The sequence below is a fragment of the Puma concolor genome, chromosome C1, assembly GCF_028749965.1.
Source record: "Puma concolor isolate L17-30 chromosome C1, mPumCon1.1.hap2, whole genome shotgun sequence".
NCBI classification, from domain to species: Eukaryota; Metazoa; Chordata; class Mammalia; order Carnivora; family Felidae; genus Puma; species Puma concolor.
Genome location: NC_141674.1, coordinates 72,581,860 through 72,607,948, shown reverse-complemented (window position 1 = coordinate 72,607,948; position 26,089 = coordinate 72,581,860). Strand labels below are relative to the sequence as shown.

Below are 26,089 nucleotides of genomic sequence, written 5' to 3'. Positions count from 1 at the left end.
GAGGGGCAGAGGATAGGATTTCATTCACCAAATTCTTCCATATCTTAATAGATCAGTAGGTCTTCAAATGTCCCTGGACCAGAGTTAGATACTGTTGAAATGCAGGTTCTCAAGGCCTGCCTCAGACTTAATGAATCAGCAACTCTGGGGATGGGGTCCAGCTACCTCTGTTTTAACAGATGTTTCTAATGCCACTAAAATTTGAAAAACATTGCAACAGAGTCCCTACTTTTGGAGCCACCAATTCAGGAGGTATGCATTTTGAAAGATTAGTAGAGTTAGTAAAGAGTTGTTGAAGATGTTCTGGAAATCTAAAATAATGGACCAGAGGAAGCCCAGGTTGCAGGAGAGGAATCTTTGCAATAGGGTAAGAAAGACAAGGATTCCTCGCTACTGAAGAAATGACAAGTACTGTTTGATTGTCTTGCCTTTTTAATGCAAGAAAGCAGAGCTATCTCTCATTTAAAAATTCTTAGTCTTTGCTTTTAGAATAAGGTGCTCCTGCAATATTCTGAGCCCGTTACTCTGGAACTCAGATGCTAGATCAATCCTTCTTCAGCCTGAGAATTTCCTGTAGACTGACTTTCAAGACTCCTTTTGATTCTGCTGAGCAGTCAGTGAAGGCAAAGGTTGGCAGGTTTACACTCGGTACAGGGACTTCAGTTTTTCTCACTTGCAAATCTGATGAAGAAACCACAAAAAAGATAACCATTTAATTGTACCTTTTCTGTCTGAAAACAAAGAATGTTTTATTAATTTTATGCCAATATTCATAAAGGTAATATTTTACCTCAGGGAGATTGAAGTTGTTTCCATTTAACATACATGTACATGTATATAGTATGTATTTTTTTAAACTCTGTAATCACATAGAACAGACATATACACATATACCACATTAACTGCAACTTTTCTGTTAACTATGTAACTTTAGACGGTTCCTTTAAGCTGATGGTCTCATCTATAGAAAGCAGTAGGGGGGCCTGGATCACTCAGTTGGTTAAGTGTCTGACTCCTGGTTGCAGCTCACGTCATGATCTCATGGTTCAGTTTGAGAATTTGAGCCCTGCATCAGGCTCAGCACTGATAGCACAGAGCCTGATCGGGATTCTCTCCCTCCCTCTCTCTGTTCCTCTCCTGCTTGTCTCTCTCTCAAGATAAATAAATAAACTTAAAAAAAAAAAGAGGCAATAAATTCAGCCATTATACCATTTTTTGTTAAAATTATAAAATGCCCTTAAGTTGATAGGCATGTGAAAAATACAGTATTTTTGGTATCAATTTCATATAATGCTTGCAGCTTTCATTCATTGACTAAATGTAAATATCTTTATAATCTTCTAAGTTTTTTTACAGTTAAGACTATAAAAATGTATATTTAAAGTATGATAATTTGTAATGATGATTCAAATAGGTTTTAGTATGGCATTTAAGTATTTTTGTGTTTTACAATAAATTAATAGGAAAATACTGGATTGATCCAAATCTTGGATGCCCTTCAGATGCCATTGAGGTTTTCTGCAATTTCAGTGCTGGTGGTCAGACATGTTTATCTCCTGTTTCTGTAACAAAGGTATGTATTGAATTGTAGAACACATGCGAGTACTTGCCCAGTTTCAGGGAACATAACTTTTAAAATTCTGTAACCTTAAATAATTATGAATTTTATGAATGGAAGCAAGGTATCATTCTCTACCACATATAAGAAATTTTTTGTTTTTAAAAAGTAATTCTAGTGAATCTTGACATTTTGATGATGTCTTTTATGATTGACATATCTTGGCTTACTCTACTGATTATGCTTTTTAAATTTCCTTTTAAAAATGTGGAACGTATGTTTTTATGCATACATATACATTAGAAAATCCCCAGTGTTTGTAATTAGTAATCAGTTACCTAAAGTTTTCTGAAAATGATATCATTAAAAGAGGAATGTTGCCACAAAGCTTACTATTTTTGGTGATTTAGCACAAAAGAACCTGCCTTAAATATCCATTGACTATTATTTAAAACTTCTTTCAAGTATAATAGAATGAATGAAAGTTAGTTTGGTATGATACTGGAGATTATAACAAGCACTTTTAAAACCTAAAGCTTAGTTCTACACATAACAAATACTGAAGAAATCAAAACTGCATTTTTTTTCTTTTTCTGGTTAAACCAGTTTGGTATTATTACCAAGAACTTATTTCTCATTGACAAAGAATGGATACACATGCCTGTTGTATATTTGGTCCATTATAAAGACACAGCAAGTAAAATGTGTGGTCTATTAATCTCTACACTGCTTGTTGTTAGACTACCCTTTCCTAAAATATCCCTCTTCACTAACCGGGGTGTTTCACCAGTTCATCTCAGTAGGTATTCACCATTATTACTAACCTCAAAGCAGAGGAAGGAAAGATTCTTCCATTCCTAGGGAATCCATGTTCCTCTGATGAAGATCAGCATGATAATCTTACTTGCAAATATCTGCATGATCATACTCACTCCCCTGGATTTGGCCCAGAATGTTTATTTGGATTATCACAGAAGAAAGATGGGGACTGGGAAGGGTGTGCAAAGGAGACAGGAGTAGCGAAGGAGCTGCACTCCAATTCCTTCCTTGACTGAATCAGCTCTCCCATCTCTCCTATCTGTAAACTCAACCTGAGAAAGACTGGGCAGGTAGTGGAAAGAATGGTAAACTTGGAATCAGGGACCTGGGTTCTAATTTCTATTCCTCTACTACCCTGGCAAATGGCACTCTGAGCCACCAAAGGGCCTACTCTGTGCCAGCACTGTGCTAGGTGACATGTGGCTCCTTAAATCCTTATAGCATCCCTGCCATGTCAGTGTTATACGCTACCTTACCAACAAAGAAACTAAGTCTTAGAAAGGTTAAATAGTTTACAAGCTTGTGACTCTCACCTGTAAAATAAAGGAAACTGAACTACTTAAACTCTAATGTTCCTTATGATGATCCTTCCATGTTTTCAGCCTCACTGACCTTCCTTTGCCTTTCTTCTCTGTTCCTTTTACTTTTTTGATTGTTGTTTTATTTTTTTCTTTCTCTGTTAGCTCATAACTGATATTTTTCTAATTTCATGTTTGGAAATTCATATAAATTCCTTGTAGAAACCATTTTTGTTCACTTATGTTATGACCATACCTCTGCTTGAATATTGCTAAAATAATAATAAATGTCAAAAACTATAGAAAAATCTCTTGGGGCACCTGGGTGGCTCAATCGGTTGAGCGTCCGACTTCAGCTCAGGTCATGATCTCACAGTCTGTGAGTTCAAGCCCCGCATCGGGCTCTGTGCTGACAGCTCGGAGCCTGGAGCCTGCTTCAGATTCTGTGTCTCCCTCTCTCTCTGACCCTCCCCTGTTCATACTCTGTCTCTCTCTTGTCTCTCAAAAATAAATTTAAAAAAAAAATTAAAGAAAGAAAAAAAGGAAAAATCTCTTTCCTTGCCCAAGCCTGGGAAATATGCGATCAGACCTCCTTGCTCTAATTTTGCTCTATATTGTTGACTTTATTATTAATACTTGTTATGCATTCAGTCATTTCAATAAACATTTACTGAAGATTTGCTGTATGACTGTAACTGCGTTAGGGGCCGGCAACACAAAGAAGAAGATTCTATCCTGATCTTTAAAAGCTCTCATAGTTAAAATTACTCAACAAGTTATTATTGCAACTTCTAACTTATCTTTGGAAACTCCAAAAACGATCTGCAAGGAAAGTATACACAATTTCAGATTTTTGTGGAAAAAATTATTAGTCAACAACTAATTATTAATGCATTTTAGATAACATTATAAAAATTATAATTTTTTTTGTCACATCTAGTAGTCTAATGGTATGCTGAAGCCTGCTCATACAGACTCATCCAGAAAGAGTTGTGTCTCTTTCCAACTCCATGTCCAGTGACACCACCATGATATCCTGAAATCAGGCATGGTAGGAGTGTTTACACCATGGAAATCAGAAAATGCTATAAATCAGGGATTCCCTGCTCCCCACCCCTGCAAAAGCCAGTGGTTCAGTCATACGCTGTTGACTGGCATTTAAATGCCAAGGAAAGTAGTTTTCTCAAGGCTGCATTCCAAGGACTTTCCTCAGATTCCCCCAAATTATAAGTTTATCAATTGCCACATCTTATAACCTGTATATTGTTTCTATGACATTAGTTGGAGTTTGGAGTTGGAAAAGTCCAGATGAACTTCCTTCACTTACTGAGCTCAGAAGCCACCCATATCATCACTATTCACTGTCTAAACACACCAGTGTGGACAAGTGCTCAGTCAAGTGGCTCAGGATTACCTATTGGCTTCAAGGGATGGAATGGCCAGATTTTTGAAGAAAACACTCTACTTGAACCTAAGGTGCTTTCAGATGACTGCAAGGTAAGGGATGGCACTTTTAGAATTGTTCAGTATAACTAACATTAAATTACAAGACCATAAAATTAAAATAATCAGAATAAGACTTTAATTGTAAACTGAAGATCCAGAAGGGTAGTAAGTTTTAATGTCCCCAATTTGTAATAAAATTACATTTTTCAGAATCAAGCATTTGCTTATATCTCGTCAACTTTTGTCACACACATTGGTCATCCATGGATTTTTATATGCAATAGATGTTAATACATAGATTTAATTTTTGTTCCTCATCTTGAATAATTATATTACACCTAGATGGACAGAGCATATAAGTAGATTTCTTCCATATATTTTCACCACTGTGATTCCACATCTCATTATTTCATGGAAGACAGGTTATAGAGGCAAGTCAGTTGTATTTCATTTTGTCGGTTGCTACACCCGATACCAAATGTGGGCAGACTTGCAGATTGGCTGGCCCTACCAAACAATATTTGAATCATAGCCCATTTTTCCTATTAAAATTAAATAACAAATTTATGAAAAAATCTATAATTTTATGAAAAAATCTGTAACAGCAGGTAGTGGCAAACTATAGTCCACAGACCAACTCCAGCTCACCACTAGTTTTTGTAAATAAATGTTATTGGAACACAGCCACATTTGTTCATTTACTTATTTTTTAATCTTTTTTTAATGTTTTTCATTTTTGAGAGAGAGAGAGAGAGAGAGACAGAATGTGAGTGGGGGAGGGGCAGAGAGAGAAGGAGACACAGAATCTGAAGCAGGCTCCCGGCTCTGAGTTGTCAGCACAGAGCCTGATGCGGGGCTTGAACTCAGGACCACAAAATCATGACCTGAACCAGAGTTGGCTGTTCAACTGACTGAGCTACCCAGGCACCCCTGTTTATTTACTTATTATCTATGGCTGTTATCACACTATGATGGCAGAGTTAAATAAATGTGACAGATTGTATGGTGCACAAAACCTAAAACATTTATTACTAGCCCTTTACAGAAGAGTTTCCTGACCCTGTTATAGAGAATAATATCCACTTTATATACGTATCGTTAATGGCTTTAAGTAGCTAGGTTTCCTTTTCTTGTGTGCTAGTGATTTAACATCTCTTACCATTTCTAAGGGACTCTACTTTTTCACAACATTTTATTTTCAGACAAATAGGGCTTGAGTATTTGAAAAATGAGAGGCAGGGGCGCCTGGGTGGCGCAGTCGGTTAAGCGTTCGACTTCAGCCAGGTCACGATCTTGCAGTCCGTGAGTTCGAGCCCCGCGCCGGGCTCTGGGCTGATGGCTCAGAGCCTGGAGCCTGTTTCCGATTCTGTGTCTCCCTCTCTCTCTGCCCCTCCCCCGTTCATGCTCTGTCTCTCTCTGTCCCAAAAATAAATAAACGTTGAAAAAAAAAATTAAAAAAAAAGAAAAAAAAAAGAAAAATGAGAGGCAAACATACAGCTCATCTCTATAAGCAGAGATCAACATTACCAACAATTTCATTTAACTTTTACAGTTTTTTCCAGAAACTTTCAGTGACTCACTATCTCTGAAATACAATCCAAACTTATCAGGTCTTTGTTTAGCACTTAGGACAGTCAGGCCCCAACCTACATTTCTAGTGTGGGCTTTGATTGACTGTCAACCCAAAGCTAAGACCAAACCGACATAAGAAGAAGAAGAAGAAGAAGAAGAAGAAGAAGAAGAAGAAGAAGAAGAAGAAGAAATAATGACAACAACAACAATAATAATAACATCAATAATTCCTACTACTAGTTATCAGGGCTTTATTATATAGCAAGTACCCTGTATTACATACATTATTTTATTTAATTATAACAGCTTTGTAAAGAAGTCTCTCTTAATAATAAGAAAGTGAAAGCACTGAGAGGTTAAATAACTTGCTCAAGTCATCCAGCTAATTAGTGAAGACTAGGAAATAAACACCAAGTGTGTTTAACTCCAAAGCCCATGCCACACCATACAGGTAGGTACTTTAACTGAAAACTCATTTAATCCTCACAACTGTGTGAGGTTTTTATTTTTCACATTTTGTATGTAAAGAGACTGGTTGTACCTGGATTTCTATCAAAGTCTGTTCCAGGCCAAAATCTGTGCACTAAAACACCACGCTAGGCTTATTTTTGCAACCATCTTCTACTTTTCCAACTGTTTTTTTGTTTGTATGTTTGTTTTTATTCATGTCATTACCTTTCTCTGAAATGCCTTCTCTCCCTCTCTAACCAAGTGGCAACTTTAGGCATACGTTAAAGCCCATCTTAAGTTCTGAATTCTGAACTCATGAAGCTTCCCCTGAGTACTTCAGTGAGAAATGAGGAATTCAGCATTCGCTGTCTACATTATTTATATTATACTTCTGGCATATTGTCTTGTGTTATGTCTATTTGTTTGCGTTTCCCCTCTCTCCAACTAGATGTATAAGCTGCTAGTATTCAAACACCAGAACTAATTTATTCATCTTCATATTTCCCAAGCACTGTAAGAAAGTAGAGGATTGAATCTTATTCAACTGGGTCAACTGTACTTAGTGCTCAATAAATATTGCTCGAAAGACTTAACGAGTTAATCTAATGGTGTCTTACACACCGAACTCTAGTTCTAGTTATAACACCAAGCTGATGACTAGTACATGGAATTCATAGCTTAAATAATCTCTAAGGATCCTTCAAATATTAAAATTTATATAATAATTCAGTAAATGAGGAAGTGAATAAACTTAATAGAAAGCTTCACAAAACTAGTCAATTGTGTTTATCTATTTTATCTTGTTGAATCATAATCATAAGGTGTTTTTGTTCCATAGTAAAATTTATCAGAAACAAAAGAGCATATAGTATATAAGAAAAACAGAAAGGCCTAGAAAGAGGAGAGGAAAGAAACTATATAAACAGTAACCACAGACTGGCAATAAAGAAAGCTAAAAGATGATTTACATAATTATAATTTGCTTCTGACTGAAGCAATTCTGGTTATTTCCTACCTAAAGTACATAAAGGTTGAGATAGCTCATTGCCTTTCATCCAAGAAGAATGCCCATCCTGAAGAATCAGTCCCACGTAAAGGAACACAGAGCAGATGGGTGTTACTTATATTAAGAATATATCAGGAATATTAGGAACAGCCTTCGTACCGATCCACAGAGAGCAGAAGCAGAAGCCTTAGCCTCATAGACTGAAAAATCAGAACACATACTGCCATTTAGAGAAAAGAATAAACCATGTCTTCAATTAGTCATAGTGATTGTTAACCACTGAGCACCTAACTCTGTGCCAGCACTTACTTTCTAGGGACTTCCTATTCATTAGCTCTAACCCTTAAACTAAGCTGCATTGTCTGACAGCGAAGGGCATTGTCTGCCGAGAATGATTGCTAATGACACAATTACCTATCAAAGCACTTTGTTCTTGTTTTACAGATTCAAGATGGCAGCTGGCATAAGGCAAAATTCCTTTTTCACACCCAGGACCCTAATCAGCTTCCAGTAATTGAAGTACAAAAACTTCCTCATCTCAAAACTGAAAGGAAGTACTACATTGAAAGCAGTTCTGTATGCTTTCTCTAAGGTTTCTGAATTAGTTCAGAATTCTTGCTGTTGGCCAGGTAATTGCTGCAGAGGGAAAAATATAGACAGAAAGATACTATCATTGTGAAATGCATGGAATAAAGCATTGGCTAAATCTTAAAGAATCTCAGGAAGAAAAGATTTCCTCCTAAGAAGGAGAAAAGGCATTTTTAAAGGACTATAATTGATAAAGTATTTAATTCTTTTAAAAATTATATTGATCTGTGCTTTCTTAGAGAATTCCCTAGAACTGAAAATTTATAAACATGGAATTCTTCAGGGTATCCTATATTTTTTGACTGAGAGCAAAGTACCCATTAGACAGCTGGAGCTGCAGAGCACTATGGAAGCAATACTGGCTAATGCTCCCAAATGTGCAATGCTTCTGTCTAAAAATTACAAGCCACAGTCTAATATGTCTTATTTTCCCAAATACTAAGCTGTATTCAGGTCCCCGATGGGCATATACATCTTAGCCGGTGGTACACTACCTCTTATGTGTTGCCTTTTTGTGTTGCTTGGTGCTCTTTCTAAAACAAGGTGCTTGTGGCTTTCATAGACTATTTTATTTCTTTTTTCGTCTTTGTCATTCTTTAAGAGTGTATGTACTGGTTACATCAAGACATGTTTTGGTTGTTAGTACTTATTTTAATTTGTTTGGTTACATACTTAATAACAAGTGGAACATTATTTATGTGAAGTCCTTGTTCTATTTTAAAATTCTCTTTGTGGATATAGAAGCAAAGCCAGCGCACTGTAACCTGTGCTTATGCACAAGAGAATTGGGAGGTTTCTTTTGTTTTTATTTTTTAAATTGTTGTAAAAAATATTACAAGCCAGCTACATCCAGTAGTAGGTTTGGGTTAGAGTTTGGGGTTGTGATATACTATGTTTAAAAATCCATGATCATCTGGAATGATACTATGTATATATATATTTTGTAAAGTTTTAATTCAGCAAATCTTTTGAAATTGCTGCTGTTTTAAATTATAAAAACCATTATTTCTGCTTCATAGGAATTACATGTCTTGTAGTATTCATTGACTTTATTTCATTATTCTTAAATTTAATGTGTTGGGATCTAAAATAATTCAACTTACCAGTCTTTAAAGCAACATTCAGGAGAAAAAAAGTCTTTAGCCATTTAAAATAGGCTCAGCCCATTCAGACTTCCCTTGTTGTCAGAGAAATGTTAGATCAGTATTAAAAGAGAAATATTATACCTTTTGGTATATAGAAAAACTTATACATTCATTATAAACATATCTTTAGCCACAGCAAACCATACTTATCTATAATAAAAATATGCTTTAAATCTTTTTTGGTGGTATTTGTTTTTCTTCTTCTGTGATCACATCCTTTTTTATTTCAAGTTTATTTATTTATTTTGAGATGGTGGGGGAGGAACAGAGAGAGAAGGAGAGAGAGAGAATCTTAAGCAGACTCCTAGTGCAGATCCTGATGTGGGGCTCGAACTCACAAACCATGAGATTGTGAACTGAGCCAAAACCAAGAGTCGGACGCTTAACCAAATGAGCCACCCAGACACCCCAACCATATCCTTTTATTACATATGATGGCCCTCTGGAATAGTCCTTTTGTATGTTTACATTATTAGAAAGCATCTGTTACATACCTATAAGAGGATTACAGGGCTTATTTCCTATTTGTACAAAATAAAGTCATGGCACAGAATAAATACTCCCATATATGGTCAACTGATTTTCAACGAAGGTGCCAAGACCATTCAATGGGAAAAAGATAGTTTTTTCAACAAATGGTGCTGGGAAAATTGGATATCCACCTATAAAAGAATGAAGTTGGACCCTTATCTGGTATCATATACAAAACAACTCAAAATGGATCAAAGCCCTAAATGTAAGAGCTAAAACTATAAAACTCTTGGAAGAAAACATAGGGGAAAGTCTTCACAACATTGGATTTAGCAATTACTTCTTAGATATGACACTAAAAGCACTTTCAAAATGAGTAAAAGACAAATTGGACTACATCAATATTAAGAACTTCTGTACATCAAAGGACACTATCAAGAGAGTGAAAAGACATCCCACAGAATAGGAGAAAATATTTGCAAAACATCTATCTAAAAAAGGAATTAATATCCCAGATATATTTTTTAAAACTCCTACAACTCAAAAAACAAGCAATCTAATTAAAAAGTGGGCAAAGGACTTAACAGACATTTCTCCAAAGAAGATATATAAATGGCCAACAAATGAAAAGATACTCAACATTACTAGTTATTAGGAAAATGCAAATCAAAACCACAAATACCACTTCACACTCATTACGATGGCTATTATCCAAAAGAAAAAAAAAAATGAAAATAACAAGGGTTGGTGAGGATGTGAAGAAAGCAGAACCCTTATACACTGCTGGTGAGAATGTAAAATGGTGCAAACATTGTGGAAAATAGTTTGGCAGTTTCTCAAAAGTTAAACATAGAGTTACCATATGACCCAGTAATTCTACTTTGTGTATTTACCCAAAAGAATCGAAAGAAGGGACTCAAACAGATATTTGTACACAAGTGTTCATAGAAGTATTATTCAGAATAGCCAAAAGATGGAAATAACCCAACTGTGCATCAACAGATGAACCGATAAACAAAATTTGGTGTGTACATACAATGGAACACACAATGTGAATGTACTTAATGCAACTGAATTGTATGCTTAAACTTATTTAAAATGACCAATGTTATGTTGTACATTTTACCACAATTTTTTTAAATGGGGCTATGGCAAAAATGTCTGATATCCTGCTTGAGGAACATGGAAATGTTTTTGTTTTGTTTTAAGCTTATTTTGAGAGAGAGAGAGAGAGAGAGAGGATGCCTGAGGGGCAGAGAGAGGGGGAGAGAGAGAGAGAGAGAGAGAGAGAGAGAGAGAATCCTAAGTAGGTTCCACACCAGCAACATAGAGCCCAATGCAGGGCTTGAATTCATGAATCATGAAATCATGACCTGAGCTGAAATCAAGAGTCAGACGCTTAACCAACTGAGCCACCCAGATACCCCAGAATTTTTTTTTAAGGTGTACAGGTAGGTTGATTCTAAATGAAAGAAACCAGTTTGTTCTCTAATTTCAGTCTATGTACTATACCTTTTGTTTCCCTCCCAAAAAACTTATTTCAGAGACATAAGTAGTTTTCCTAGATATCATTTAAGAAATATATATAGAAATACCTTACTTTATGTTTTTTTTTGTTTTTGAAATATTAAATTTAAAGCACATTTTAATTAACGTAATCATGGGCAGTATAGTATGTATAGTGATTAAGAGTACTCTGTGGATTAGTTGTATGACTTTGGGTATATTATATATTCTTCATTGTCTCAGTTTCTTCATTGCAAAATGAGGATAATAAAAGTAAAATTCTGTATGAATTAGGGTGCTTAGAGAAACAGGATCAATGGGAGATATAGAGATAGAGATTGTATATATAATATACATGTAATATTATAAATGTATAATATAAAAAATATTTTTATTTTATATTTTTTACGGAAATTTACTACAAGGAATTGGCTTACACAATTATGGAAGCTGAGAATTCCCACAATCTACTGTCTATAACTAGAGATCCAGGAAGGCCAGTGATGTAATTTGGTAAAGTCCAAAGGCCGGAGAACCAGGGGAGCCAGTAGCTTAAAATACAGTGTGGGGGCTGCAGAAGATGAGAGGTCCCAACTCAAGCAAGCAGACAAAGCAAAAAGGAACAAATTCTTCCTTACTCTGCCTTTTGTTTGATTCAGGCCTTCAGTGGATTGCATGATGCCCACTCACACTGTGGTAGAGGGACAATTTACTTCTCTAAATCCACTGGTTCAAAGGCTAATCTCACCCAGAAATACCCTCACAGACACACCCAGAAATAATTTTTAATATGGGCACCGATAGCTAGTCAAATTGATACATACAATTAACTATCACACTTTCTCACTGGGTGGTTGAGTGGATTCAAGAAATTGACACGGGAAAGTATAAAACTGCCTGGCATAAAGCTGCTATCGTCTTCATCAGCAACAGTGTCATCATCATCAACATCATTAAAGATTTTAAGTGTTCCAATGATAAGCTCCATGATAGTTATCACCAAAGGACATTGTGATGAATTCCTTAATAAAGTTATTCATCTGTTTTAAAGCCAGGCCATCCCCATAATTTGTTTTGTGACAATACATTTTATATTTTAATAATAAATACGAAGGCTCTCTAAAAATAAGGTGCAACTGTAACAGTATACAATTACAAAATGTGCCTTCCTTTTCTCCCCATTTGTATATATTAATGTAGGAATTACAGTGGTCATTATAAATAAATATCATAAATGTTGTTTGTAATATAAAACCAGAGCAGAAGGAATATTGGATTTAGATGCATAAAACATGAATTCAGTTCTAACCCTCTCGCTCACTGGTTTTGAGTACTTGGTTAAGTCACTAATTCTCTGTTTCCTTATCTATATTGGGCAAATTTATTTTTGTCTGCTCCTGGTTATAGGAAGGAAGTGTGTTAAAATCTCCAACTGTGATTATGTATATGCCTGTTTCTCCTTTTACCTCCCACATTTTTGCTTTATACTTGTAATTAGTTGCGTTCAAATTTACCATAGCTTTATCCAGAGGTATGCTGGTAAATGTTTAATAACTAGCTCTCTAGGGTGAAAAGAGAAACAATCCTTACTTCATAGGGTTAGCCAGTTTTTATGGTGTAAATTCTTGGGACCATACCAATTCTGTATTGTTTTTAGTGTCTACATGGTATATCTTTCTTCGTATTTTTATTTTTAACATCTCTTCATCCTTTTGTTTAGGCATATCTGTTACACTCAGCATATGATTGGTTATATTTTTGTTTATTTTTAATCTATTTTGAGAATTTTAGACTTTTAATTAGAGTATTTAGTCTGTTTAGTTAATGTAATTACTGTTATATTTGCATTGAAACCTGGTATTTTACTATTCTTTTGTATTTGTCTCATCTGTTTAATTTGTTTCTTTTTTCCTTCTTTCTTGCCCTCCTTTGGATTGGTAAAATGAGGTTACATAAATTAGTATTTTCCAGACAACTCACAGATATTATAAAACTTTAATTCCATCTATCTCTCAGACATTTTGGAGTGTTATTGTCAGTTATTTTAATTGTGCACATATTTAGAATCCTATAGGATATTTTTATTTTCTGATATTTTAAACTGACAATACTTACTTCGTTTTATTTACGTACTTATACGTTCTTGTACTTTTCTTCCTTTATTCCTTGAATTTCCCTTCTGGAGAACTCCCTTAAGTATTTCTTTTTTTTTAATTTTTTTTAAGTTTATTTATTTTTTGAGAGACAGAGCATGAGTAGGGGAGGGGCAGAGAAAGAGAGGGAGTCACATTCTGAAGCAGGCTCCAGGCTCTGAGCTGTCAGCACAGAGCCCAACGTGGGGCTCAGACTCACAAACTGTGAGATCATGACCTGAGCCGAAGTCAGAGACTTAACCAACCGAGCCACCCAGGCGCCCCAAGTATTTCTTTAATAAGTTCTCTGTTTTCTGTTTGTCTAAAAACAATTTTGTCTGTAGGACAATTTCACTGGGTATAGAAGTCCAGATTGTCAGGCATTTTCTTTCTAAGGATGCCTCTACTGTCCTATAATGTCATCATTTTTGTTGAAAAATGCTACCAGTTTGGGGTTTGTTTATTTGAAGTTTTTTTTTTTTCTTTAAAGAGTGTTTTGTCTATCTAAAGATAAAATTCTTTGTTGCATTTTTTTCTGCAGTTTGGGATGTGTCAATCTAATGTCTCTGGCCTCTACTGTTTGTGTTGAGAAGTCATCATTCATATTGTTTTTCCCCATATGTAATATGTCATCTTCTCCTGCTTCTTTCAAGGTCACCTAAAATATGCTTTTATAGAGGCAAAGTTACCATGAAGCTAATAAATTTAAGTTTTAGAGTCCCAAAGTGGCCTTCAAAATGTCTTCACATGAGCATTTATGTTTGTAAAGTTTGCAGATAGTATAGTAATTTTTAGTTGTTTTCCGTAGAGAGGACCCTAAATTATATGAGCCTTAGGCTTAACAAAACCTAGATCTATCCCTGCTTTTTGCCTGGAATGAAACATATAAGTAGTTCTTTCTGTAGCAAATAAGTTTTTATTATTTGATGACTACAATAAACAAAGAGAAGGAATGTTGCTAGTGGCACAGAAATGGCCTGAGAAGTAGAAACATGGGGTTTGGCAGCAGGCACCTCAGCATAACTCATTTTCTGACTAAAATGTTAAGTTTGATCCTCCCATACAAGACTAGCAGTTTTTATAGTTTCAGAAATAAATGTAAGCTAAGCCTTAAATGTATTGTGCCCTGCCCTATTCAAGCATAACTTTTTCAACATGACCTACATAGTAATTGGCTCTGAAGGTATGATTAAGTCATTGTCACCTCAGCCTGGGTACACAATTATGCAATTTGGGGGTTTTGGATTCAGAGTCCTGGTATAATTCAAAGCTAAATTAGAAAAATGGCACCTCTAGAGAAGAGTGACCGGTGGGGAATCTGAGTTATCATCTCAGCTGTACCCAGCAGTGGAATTTTAGGACTGTACATAAGTGCAAAGTAATCTCAGTAACAAGCCATTAAAAATAATTCTATTTTATTAGGTATCGAGTTTAGGACAAATTTAGAGTTGAAATTAAAAAAAATTCTAATTTATTCAAGCAAACACTGGAAATCCAGTTTCATGAAAAAAAAACATTCTTCATGAAGGGATACAAATTTCTCTCAACTATTAGAATATAAAAAACTTTATTTGTACTTTATTGATATTACATTCAATTTTTCTCACTGGAACAGTTCAATTTGTAAAAGAGGGTAAGCCATTAACTACCAAAACAAATGCCCAGACACGGTATAAAAGATTCAGTTAAAATAATTTTTAATTGTTCCCAAATATTTCCTACACAATTCAGTATACCATAGAAAAATACTATATTTTTTGTCTTCCTACAATGAAAAAATAAAAAAATTTGAACAAAACTTAATTACTAGATATCAAAATGTTTTTGGTTTCATAGTTGGAATTGAGAAATTAAAACAATCAGACTTTATTTAGTTTTGTTTTATAACCAAGTATTGTTCTGGCTGGTAAAACTTACTGCCTTCTGGGTTCAGGTGTTTAAAAGAAAATAAATTTAAAATAAATACATAATAAAATTTTTTTTACAATTTTTTTTTTCTAAAATCTTTTTAGAAAGCTATTCCACATACTTCTCTGCTACAAATAGCTATGCCTTCTGTATTAGGTCCTGGATTCCTCTAATAGTAATGACCCAATTGTTGGATTCTTCTAAAGGCTCATCAATTATGATTGAACCTCCTGAATCATGATTTATTTGTTTCATCCAAATAGTGCCTTTGCCAATAATAGATGCAGCCAATTCTTTGGAAACAAATCATCTGTGTTGTAATAATAGGCCCATACAAATCACAGTATGTCATGCTCCCCCACTATAGAATAATCATACCCAGAACCAACCTATGGTTTCTTCTCTGATCACCTACTTCTGTGTACCAATCTTAGAACCCAAGCTGAGGAAATGAATCTGGCTCCTGATCACCTATGGAATAAAGAAATTCAAGGCCTTTTCTGAAGGCCTAGGAGGCCACAGTGACTGGGCCTTTTATTACCTGTCATCCTGTTCACCTTCTTTATTCATCAGAGTCAATACATTCCAGCCATACCTAACTTATCTAATGTTCCCTGAAGACACTACATGTTTTCATTCCTGTGCCTGGTAAGTTCTCCTCCTTGTCCTCCTGGCCACCTCCTATTCTTTCTTCAAGTTAGTTTTCCTTGGGAAAAATTTCCTAACTTTCCCCATAAAGGAATGCTTGCTGCTTCCCCTTTAGGTCATATTCTGTCTTCTACACTTGCTTCACTGGGGTTGTTATTGCTCTTCCCATGCCTGTCTCCCTTCACTAGATGGTGACGTCCCTAAAGGCAGTGTATAGATGTTAATGCTTATAATCACCCAGAATGGCACAGCGTATGATGCAAATAGGTGTTCACATCCTTGATGTCTTCATGTTTTATTGCATAATGTGAACCAGAGACTATGCTCTGAGTTGGCAATTCAAACTGAGCAAAAAAGCAAGGTCCCTGTGCTTGATGAGCTTACCATCTAGCAGAGAAACTGATGCTAAGCAAATGACAATATTCATGAATATATTATTACAATGTGAAACAAGTGCTTTGAAAGAAACACACACACACACACACACACACACACACACACACAGACTGTGACTTAGGCCCAGCAGAGAGAAGAAGGAGCGCCTAATGAATGCTTCCTTAGGAAAGCCGGGCCTACTTTTGCTGGCTGAAGGATGGGTAATTAGAGATGAGGTTGAAGAGAAGATAAGGGTCAGATTATGAGGGATCTTTGCAAGGCCATAATAAAGCTTTAGTTCTTTATCCTAAGAGCAAGTTAAACATTAAAGCATTTTGAGGAGTTAGCATCAAACTTATGATTTGCAAAGATGCTCAGGCTTGCAGGTTGAACAAAGAAGAGACACATATTTATTGACTGAATTAACAAATGAACTACCACACTTAGCTAATTCTTGAATATTTACATTATCTAAATCTCACCTAATTGGAATTTGAATTCTAACAACCTCTTCTAGCACAGCACTGTCCAATAGAAATACATGAGCCACACATGTAATTTAAAATATTCTAATAGCCACATTTAAAAAAGTAAAAAAAAAAAGATAAAACAGGTAAAATTAATTTTAATAATATAGTATACATAACCAATATATCTAAAATATTTTTATTGCAACATGTAATCAATATAAAAACGTTATTGAGATATTTTAACATTTTTTTAATGCACTGAATCTTTGAAATCCAGTGAACATTTTATACTTACAGGAAATCTCAATTTGATTAACCACATTCCAAGTGTTCGTAGCCACTGTGGCTAGTGGCTATCATGTTGGACAACGTAACTGTAATGCCTTCACCCACTGGTTCCCAAACATGACTACACATCGTAAGTATACAAAGACTTTCCAGCCAGTACTTAAAAAGGTACTCCATTTTAAGTACCTCTACAGAAAGACCAGAAATCTGTTGTTTATCAAGCACACCATATTTGATGCTGATACAACAGTCCATGGAAAAGTATGTGGGAATTGCTGCATTGCCTCAAAGTTGTGAATATAACGAAACCTTTGTGAATATAATGAAACATCTTACATCCTGGAAAAAACTGAGTAATATCATGGGAAGCCCATAAGAAGGGTGTTTGGGACACCTCTGAAGTCATTTCAGAAAGTTACTATCATCCCTATTTTTAAAGTTCTATCTGAGAAATCCAGCTCCTGAAAAGATAGCAAATTAATAACACTATTACCTCCTAGAGTTCCCAAGTCTAATCCTGAAGATGTTATATAAGTGAGAGGGTGCTAATGAATCTTGGAGCCTCCTCAGAGAGTCTGAGAAACCTGTAGAAGAGGGAAGTGAGTTGGGGCCCATTGCAGTGGGGAAAGAAAGGCCTAGAGTCATAGATGGACACTAATGGAGATGGAACAGGGGTAGAATAGAGGAATAGTGTCTCTGGGTATGCTCTTGTCTACCCACATTACCCTAGGTGGATCACAGCCCACCCCAACTTGAGATGGGCATAACACAGCAAGGCCAGCTGAACACCTGCCAATGGAGGTGGCATAACATCAGGGAAGCTGATAACTATACGTACAGGTTGGGTTGCAACAGGTTCTCTTCCTTCTACCCCGGATTCTGGGTAATACCACAGAACACAGTAGCTCTTGAGAGCAATGGCAAATGCAGGCATACTGGGAGATGGCCTGAGGGGCATATTCTCCTCATGGATGAACAGATTCTTTTTTTTTTTCAACATTTATTTATTTTTGGGACAGAGAGAGACAGAGCATGAACGGGGGAGGGGCAGAGAGAGAGGGAGACACAGAATCGGAAACAGGCTCCAGGCTCTGAGCCATCAGCCCAGAGCCCGACGCGGGGCTCGAACTCACGGACCGCGAGATCGTGACCTGGCTGAAGTTGGACGCTTAACCGACCCAGGCGCCCCGATGAACAGATTCTTTCTAATGGAGCCCTGGCTATAACACCAGAAGCTTTCTACCCACTCTCCTCCTTACCCACCACCTGGAAAAAAAATCAGGATCATAATCCAAGTCTCAGGATTTTGAGCCTCCCTTTCAAGTATGAATTACAGTTGAAGTTGCTGATATTCCCACGTGAATATGAGATCACAGGGGAAAATATTAATGTATCTGAGGAGTATAATCCAAAATTTCTCAGAAAACTGGACAATTTGTACTAGCAGAGCAGAATTAATGGATTTTTTTTAAGTAAGAAATTTGAATGAGTAATGTCCAAAGAGATAAGGGAGAATATTAGCAATATGAAGCAATAATAAGCTGGATAAACTGCTGTATACATTTTATACATATTTGTGAAAAATACGGTGATTGAAATGAACTTAGTGGATGGACTAAGATTGGATACGATCAAATAACAAATCAGCAAGGTAGAAATTAGGGAACTCTCCCAGAAAGCATAAAGAGCCCTGATAACAAAACCTGACAACATTACAAGAAGAGAGAGCTACAGGCAAACATCTGTCATAAACATATATGAGATCTCCTAAATAAAATATCAGCTTGTCTTAAAAAAATTAAAAGACAATCTGACAATGACATTGTTAAGTGACATTAAATGAATGAGTGACATTCCATTTTCATGGACTGTAAGACACACCATTGTTAAAATGCTAATCGTCTCCAACTGATCTACATATTCCACCCAATCCCTGTCAAAATTCCAGCAAATTCTTATGTAGAAATTGATAAACTCATCCTGACATTTATATGGACATGCGAAATACCAAGAATAGCCGACACATTTAAAAAATATATATTTTGGGGAGCCTGGGTGGCTCAGTCGGTTAAGCGTCCGACTTCAGCTCAGGTCACGATCTCGCGGTCCGTGAGTTCGAGCCCCGCGACGGGCTCTGGGCTGATGGCTCAGAGCCTGGAGCCTGCTTCCGATTCTGTGTCTCCCTCTCTCTCTGCCCCTCCCCCGTTCATGCTCTGTCTCTCTCTGTCTCAAAAATAAATAAAAAACGTTTAAAAAAATTTTTTTTAAATATATATTTTGAGTATAGTGGGCACACAATGTTACATTAGTTTCAGGTGTACAACATGGCAATTCAACACTTCTATCTCTTATACAATCCTTACCAACACAATATTGAAAAAGAACCAATGTAGGAGGACTTAATTACCCAGTTTTAAAACTAAACAAAAAATTGCAGTAGTCAAGGAAGTTTGTGGTATTGGTACAAAGATAGGCATATACATCAATGAAACAGAATAGAAAGTCCAGAAATAAATCCTTACATTTGTGGCCACCTATTTTTGACAAAATATCAAGGCAATTCAAAAGGGAAGGATGGCCTTTCCAACAAATGGTGCTTGGATCAGAAGAGAATTGTGAAAAATAAATCAATTAATTTGCACTATAAAAAAACTCAAAATGGATTATAAATCTAAAGGTAAGAGCTAAAACTATAAAGCTTTTTAAAAATATAGGAGAAAATCTTTGGGATGTTGGGCAAGCCAAAAATTTATTAGTATGACACCAAAAGCAGAATTCATTTAAAGAATTGATAAACTAGACTTCATTAAAATGTAAAACTTATGCTCTTTTAAAAGACAAAATTAGGAAAATTAAAAACAAGCCATATACTGGCAGAATACATTTGCAAACCATACAAGGACTCGGTATTATCTATTGCTGTGTAGCAACTGCCCCAAAACTTAGCAGTTTAATACATTAAATATTTATTATGTCACACAATTTTCTGAATGTGAGGAATCGGCGCAACTGTTGGCCAGAGCTACAGCCATGTCAAGACTCGACTAGAACTAGAGAATCTGCTTCTGAGCTCACTCACATGGCTTTTAGCAGGCCTCAGTTCCTTGCTGGTTGTTGCTGGGGCTGCTGTAAGAATATCGGACAAACTGTATGGCTTAAATAACGGAAACTTACTTTTTTTTTTTAATGTTTATTTTTGAAAGAGAGAGACAGAGACAGAGACAGAGCACAAGAGGGGGAGGGGCAGAGACAGAGAGAGGGAGACACAGACTCTGAAACAAGCTCCAGGCTCTGAGCTGTCAGCACAGAGCCTGACACTGAGCTCAAACTCAAATACTGTGAGATCATGACCTGTGTTGAAGTTGGACACTTAACCAACTGAGCCACCCAGGTGCCCCCAGAAACTTATTTTCTAATAGTACTGCAGGCTGGCAGTCCAGGATCAAGTGCTGGCGGTTTGGTTTCTTCTGAGGCCTGTCTTTGTAGATGACCTCCTTCTTGCTGTGTCTTCACATGGTCTTTTCTCTGTGTGCATATATCCCTGATCTTTTTGTGTCCAAATTTCCCCTTCTAGATATACACCAGTCATACTGAATTAGGTTCCACCTGAATGGCCTCAGTTTAAGTCAATAACCTTTCTAATGGACTTATCTCCAAATATAGCCACGCTTTGAGGTACTAGGAGTTAGGGTTTCAACATATGAAGTGTGGAGGGACACTTCACTTCACTGTTACATGAGCCCTCCTGGTAGGGCAATTCAGAACATGATAGCTTGCTTTCCCCAGAGTGAAGTGGGAAAGAGAGTAAGAGAGCAATTGCCCGAAAGAGTAACCACAGCCATTTTTCAAACCTAGTCTCAGGAGCACCACAATATACTTCTGTATGCTGTCGGCAACACAGACAAATCCTGGATAATTTGGGAAAGTTTTATATCATTAAGGAATATCTTGGTAGCTATCTACCCAAGATTTTTATCCATAATATATGAAGAACTACTATAATTTGACAATAAAAAATAACTCAATTAAAAATAGGCAAAAGATTTAAATAAATATTTCACTAATCCAGACAAATGGCCAGTAAGCACATGAAAAAATGCTCAACATCATTAGTTATAAAAGAAATTCAAATTAAATTCATAGTGAGATACGACTATACAACTATAATCAAAAAGACCGACAAGAAACACCAAGTGTCGGCAAGGATGGAGAGGAACTGGAACCCTCATACATTGCCGGTAGGAATGTAAAATGGCATGGCTATTTTGGAAAACAGTTTGGCCATTTCTTAAAAATTAAACATAAGGGAGCCTGGGTGGCTCAGTTGGTTAAGCATCCAACTCTTGATTTTGGCTCAGGCCATGATCTCAAGGTTCATGAACTCAATCCCCACATCAGGCTCTGCACTGACAGTGTGGAACCTGTTTGGGATTCTCTGTCTCCCTCTCTCTCTGCCTCTCGCTCTCAAAAATAAATAAATAAACTTAAAAAAATTAAACATAAACTTGCCATATGGCCTAGAAATTCCACTCCCAGGTATCTACTCAAGAGAAATGAGACTGTATGTGTGTGTGTGTGTGTGTGTGTGTGTGTATATATATACACACACACACACACACACACACACATGTATGGGAAGGTGGAAACAATTTTTTTCATTATACCAAACCTAGAAACAATCCAAATGCTCATCAATTGATGAATGAACAAAATGTGATATAGCCATACAATGGAATATTATTCAGCAATAAAAAGGAATAAACTACTGGGGCACCTGAGTGGCTCAGTCAGTTGAGCGTCTGACTTTGGCTCAGGTCATGATCTCATGGATTGTGAGTTCAAGCCCCACATCAGGCTTGCTGCTGTCAGTGCAGAGCCCACTTCAGATCCTCTGTCCCTCTCTCTCTCTCTGCCCTTCTCCACTTGTGCTCTCTCAAAAATAAGTAAAACATTTTTAAAAAAGGAATAAAATACTGATACATGCTACAACATTGATGGACCTCAAAAACTTTATGCAAAATGAAAGAGGCCAGGCTCAAAAGACCACATGTTGTATTATTTCATATGAAATTTCCAGGAAGGGCAAATCTATGGGGAGGGAAAGTACAACAATGGTTGCCTGGGGCTGGATAAGGGAACAGGGATTCACTGCAAATTGGAAAAAGGAAATTTGGGGTTGGGGGGGTACATGGAAATGCTCTAAAACTGGACTTGGGTGATGGTTGCACAACTATAAAATTTAAAACTAAAATTATTGAATTGTATGTTTATAATAGGTGTATTTTATTTCATGTGAATTATACTTCAGAGAAGCTGTTAAAAAGATGCATATGGGGGCGCCTGGGTGGCGCAGTCGGTTAAGCATCCGACTTCAGCCAGGTCACGATCTCGCGGTCCCTGAGTTCGAGCCCTGCGTCAGGCTCTGGGCTGATGGCTCAGAGCCTGGAGCCTGTTTCTGATTCTGTGTCTCCCTCTCTCTCTGCCCCTCCCCCGTTCATGCTCTGTCTCTCTCTGTCCCAAAATAAATAAACGTTGAAAAAAAAAATTTTTTAAAAAAAATAAAAAATAAAAAAAAAAGATGCATATGATAAAACAATACTATGTATTTCACAAAGACATATGTATATATAGGGAGCCATATCAAATGTATAAGAGTGAGGGGCAGGGTAATGACAGTAGGGATGTACAAACAGTGACAATATTAAGGAGAGGGTTGTCACGCATGAGAAAAATATGCCAAGAACCAGGGATTTGATTACCTCAACTTTGTCCTCCGTGATCTGAAAGAGAAAACAATTAAACAAAGCTATCATCAGCAGGACTTCCAAAATTAATAGTAGGATGAAGAGAATAATACCCATATTTGTAGAATGCTTTACTGTTTACAAAGCTCTTGCACATACATTTTCTCATTTAATTCTCAAAATAGCTCTGTGAAATAAGTATAAATGTCTCTATTTCATAAATATATTCACTGAGACTTGGAATGGTCACATAGCTACTGGCAAAGGAGATTTAAACCCAGTGCTTTCCCCTACCTCCCTTAATTGGCTGATCGAATCAGATTTTTTCCCCCAGATATTTGTAATTAGACAAGAGTCTCCATGATTTTATGCACTGAGGATATACAAGTCTTGGAGTTGTGGAGTGGCTGTATTTTTTAGCAAGTTACACGGAGAAGAGAGACAATGTGCCTTCAAAGAAAGAAGAATGAAGCCAATTCAGTGACAAGAGGCCATGTGGCCACAGAGGCACACATTCACACCCTCGTAGCCATGGACATGTGCCACCCAGACAGAGTGCAGTCCAGCTGTCAGCTCTAGCTGCAGAGAGGCCTCTTGCCCACGATCATGCCCTTTCTGGGGCAGACTGTATCAGATGACTGAGTGGGGCAAGATATAAAGTATGAAGCAGTTCTGCCTGAAGTGGGCCACTCTAAAGAGAGATGCTTTCTCTGAGCTGCACGTCAAGTTCACCAAGGCTTGTCAGACCTGTATCACAATTTGAATGCTTCCTCTGGCCAATTCTGCTTGCTCTCCTTTCTTTTCACCAGTATTGATTCCTAATAACTCCTATCAGCATTTGTTTCTGAAATGCCCAACCTGCAATACATCACAACGCATAGCCATACAAAATAAAACTCAGGCCTCCAGTCTTTCTGGTTCCTGCCTCTTGGGTGGACATAGCTGAAATTCCACTTGCTGGCCTTTATCTTAGGCTCTGACCAGAATGTTAATTTTCTGTTTCAGTGCTGCCACTAATAGCCACGTAATCTTGAGCAAATCATTTTATTTCTCTGACTCTTTGTTTTCTTACTTGTCCATTGAAGGGTCGGGAAAGGCCCTTCTAATCCTCCTTCTGCAGTCAGCCATACAGTTGACTGCACAAAGTGTCTGCTGGGCCACTGAAATGATTTTAACCATCCTTAAAATATACTTTTTCATGACACTTCAGTCACAGCTAAAAGGCTTTCCTAGAAAGCACTCCCAGGTTTCTGGCTGTTAAAATGAACGCGACTATGATTTTGGCAAAGGGCCAGTTCCCAAAGTGGTTAGGGGAGCTGCAAGGTGATGCCTGTCACAGAGGCAGGAAACAGAAGTGATAGTACAGCAAGAAGATATAATCCTAAAGTGAAGGAGCTGGGCTGGTCCCACTATTCCAGTGAGGTGGAAAAAGGAGGGAAAGGAGTTTGAGGAACTGGATAGGAATTCAGTGACAGTTCCATATAACTTCTGCCTCCCTTTCTCTGTCCCTGTCCTGTCTCCAGCCTTGCATACAATGCCATGCTCTATACTCCAACAACCCAAAGTTCTCGCCTTCAGGACCACCCAAGTGTCACTTTTCCTTCAAAACTACTGTTCAACGATACCACCACAATCTCTGATATTTCCATTAAAACTACAGTCCCACAGCATTGATTGTTTAACCTAGGTAACTGATTAGCTGGGATGCTATTGAAGAGCCTTACTTGCGTAACAATTTTTCTTCCAGTGACTGTGAAGAAAACACACAGATCATAAGAAGAACAAATGTAGGAACAAAAGTTTTTTTTTTTTTAATTTTTTTTTTCAACGTTTATTTATTTTTGGGACAGAGAGAGACAGAGCATGAACGGGGGAGGGGCAGAGAGAGGGAGACACAGGATCGGAAGCAGGCTCCAGGCTCTGAGCCATCAGCCCAGAGCCCCACGCGGGGCTTGAACTCACGGACGGCGAGATCGTGACCTGGCTGAAGTCGGACGCTTAACCGACTGTGCCACCCAGGCGCCCCTAGGAACAAAAGTTTTAAAATCTTACAAAGTCTTTATGCATCTGGTGTCTAATCTGTAGTTCCAGAACTTTCTTTGTGTTCTTAAATGGAAATCCAGATGGTTTTATTTTCTTGAGGATCAACACTCCTTTTTGTTGCTCCCATCTCACAAATCTTATCTTTAGCAAAAACCACAGGGATTCTTCCTGTCATTTCCGCTTTCCCCAGTGTAAATATGTAATCTAGTCTGAAAATCCAGTCAGGCTTTCTTTGACTCCATGGGCATCTAGCACCTCTAAGTATCTCTGAAAGAGACTATCCATATGATTCCTCTGGAAACTTCTTTCCCACTACCCATCAAGAATATTTTACTAAACTTTCCCAATTTACTTCAGTGATCCTTCTAGCACTGTTTAATCCCTGGTGCCCCAACTAGGTTTCAAAATTATCTCCCTCCCTCCCTTCCTCTGCTCACCCAATCAAAATTCTCATTTCCTGACCAACTTGCCAATGAGTAATACAGCGAAATGCCCTGCATTGAGGAAGTAATACAAAGCAGCCTACAGGTGAGGAGTCATTTCTTTGAAGTCTCCTTATGCAGCAAGAAAACTATATCTCCTATGAAGTCTCCTTATACAATGAGAAAAACACCTCGCAGACATGATGTGATGATTCCTAATATACATAATAGTGTATGTAATAATAATAATTTTGAAAAGTAACTGTGGGTTTTGTTTTAGGATTTTATTTTTAAATAATCTCTACACCCAATGTGGGATTTGAATTTACCACCCTGAGATCAATGGTCCCATGCTCCACTGACTGTGCCAGCCAGGCGGCCCTGTTTTTTGTTTTGTGTGTGTGTGTGTATTTTTTAGATCTGTTCTCGGGGATTGACCTTCTGGCCCAGTCTTTAAATAGGGAGATATCTAGATCTAGATCTAGATAGTCTTAAAGAGAAAATCCTGTAGGATTCTGGGAATGGGAAACTGGCTGTGTTGTGCACTGTTACAGAATTGAAAGAAAAGTTAATTTCTTCTTTCCTATCTGAAACCTCTCAGGATACCCTGTAACACTAGCCACCATATGTTGAGTTTATTTCAGTAACTATTAGCTTATTTCCACGCATGATTCCATTTAATCTTCACAATGATACTAAGATCTGTAATGCAGTCGTCTCCAGAGTACAGGTGAAGAATGAAGCTTGCAGAGGCGTGGTATTAGCTATTTCTTCCATTTTCATACAAGATTTATCCTTAATGCAGATCAGGGTGGGTCTTACCATCCCAAAACTGTCAGGGTTTTACACTGGTCTTCTCCGCCTGGCACTGCTGCTCTGTACGGAAAAGTACGGCCTCGCACAGATGAGGGGGGCGGGGAAAGAGGGCGGAGGCTGCCTCCCCCCAGGGGATGGGTTTGGCGAAGCCCCGCCTCAGAAGA

The 26,089-nt window shown here is 37.2% G+C and overlaps 1 protein-coding gene and 1 long non-coding RNA gene across 6 annotated transcripts in view; one reads left to right on the top strand and one right to left on the bottom strand.

Moving 5' to 3' along the window:
- Nucleotides 1-9,279, top strand: part of COL24A1 (collagen type XXIV alpha 1 chain) — a 404,519-nt gene extending 395,240 nt beyond the window's left edge. For 4 of the 5 annotated variants that reach the window (XM_025934829.2, XM_086717444.1, XM_086717445.1 and 1 more), the window contains 3 exons: nt 1,464-1,573; nt 4,177-4,392; nt 7,814-9,279. In XM_025934829.2, coding sequence (XP_025790614.2) covers nt 1,464-1,573; nt 4,177-4,392; nt 7,814-7,960 — 473 coding nt within the window. In that variant the 3' untranslated portion in view covers nt 7,961-9,279. The remainder of the gene's footprint in view (nt 1-1,463; nt 1,574-4,176; nt 4,393-7,813) is intronic. The other variant, XM_086717446.1, reaches the window with a different exon arrangement.
- Nucleotides 392-26,084, bottom strand: LOC147578144 (uncharacterized). The gene is made up of 3 exons (XR_015254843.1): nt 25,932-26,084; nt 22,660-22,680; nt 392-681 (listed from the first exon to the last, which is right to left on the bottom strand). It is a non-coding gene; the product is annotated as an uncharacterized LOC147578144 (long non-coding RNA).
- Between the last annotated feature and the right edge of the window lie 5 nt (nt 26,085-26,089).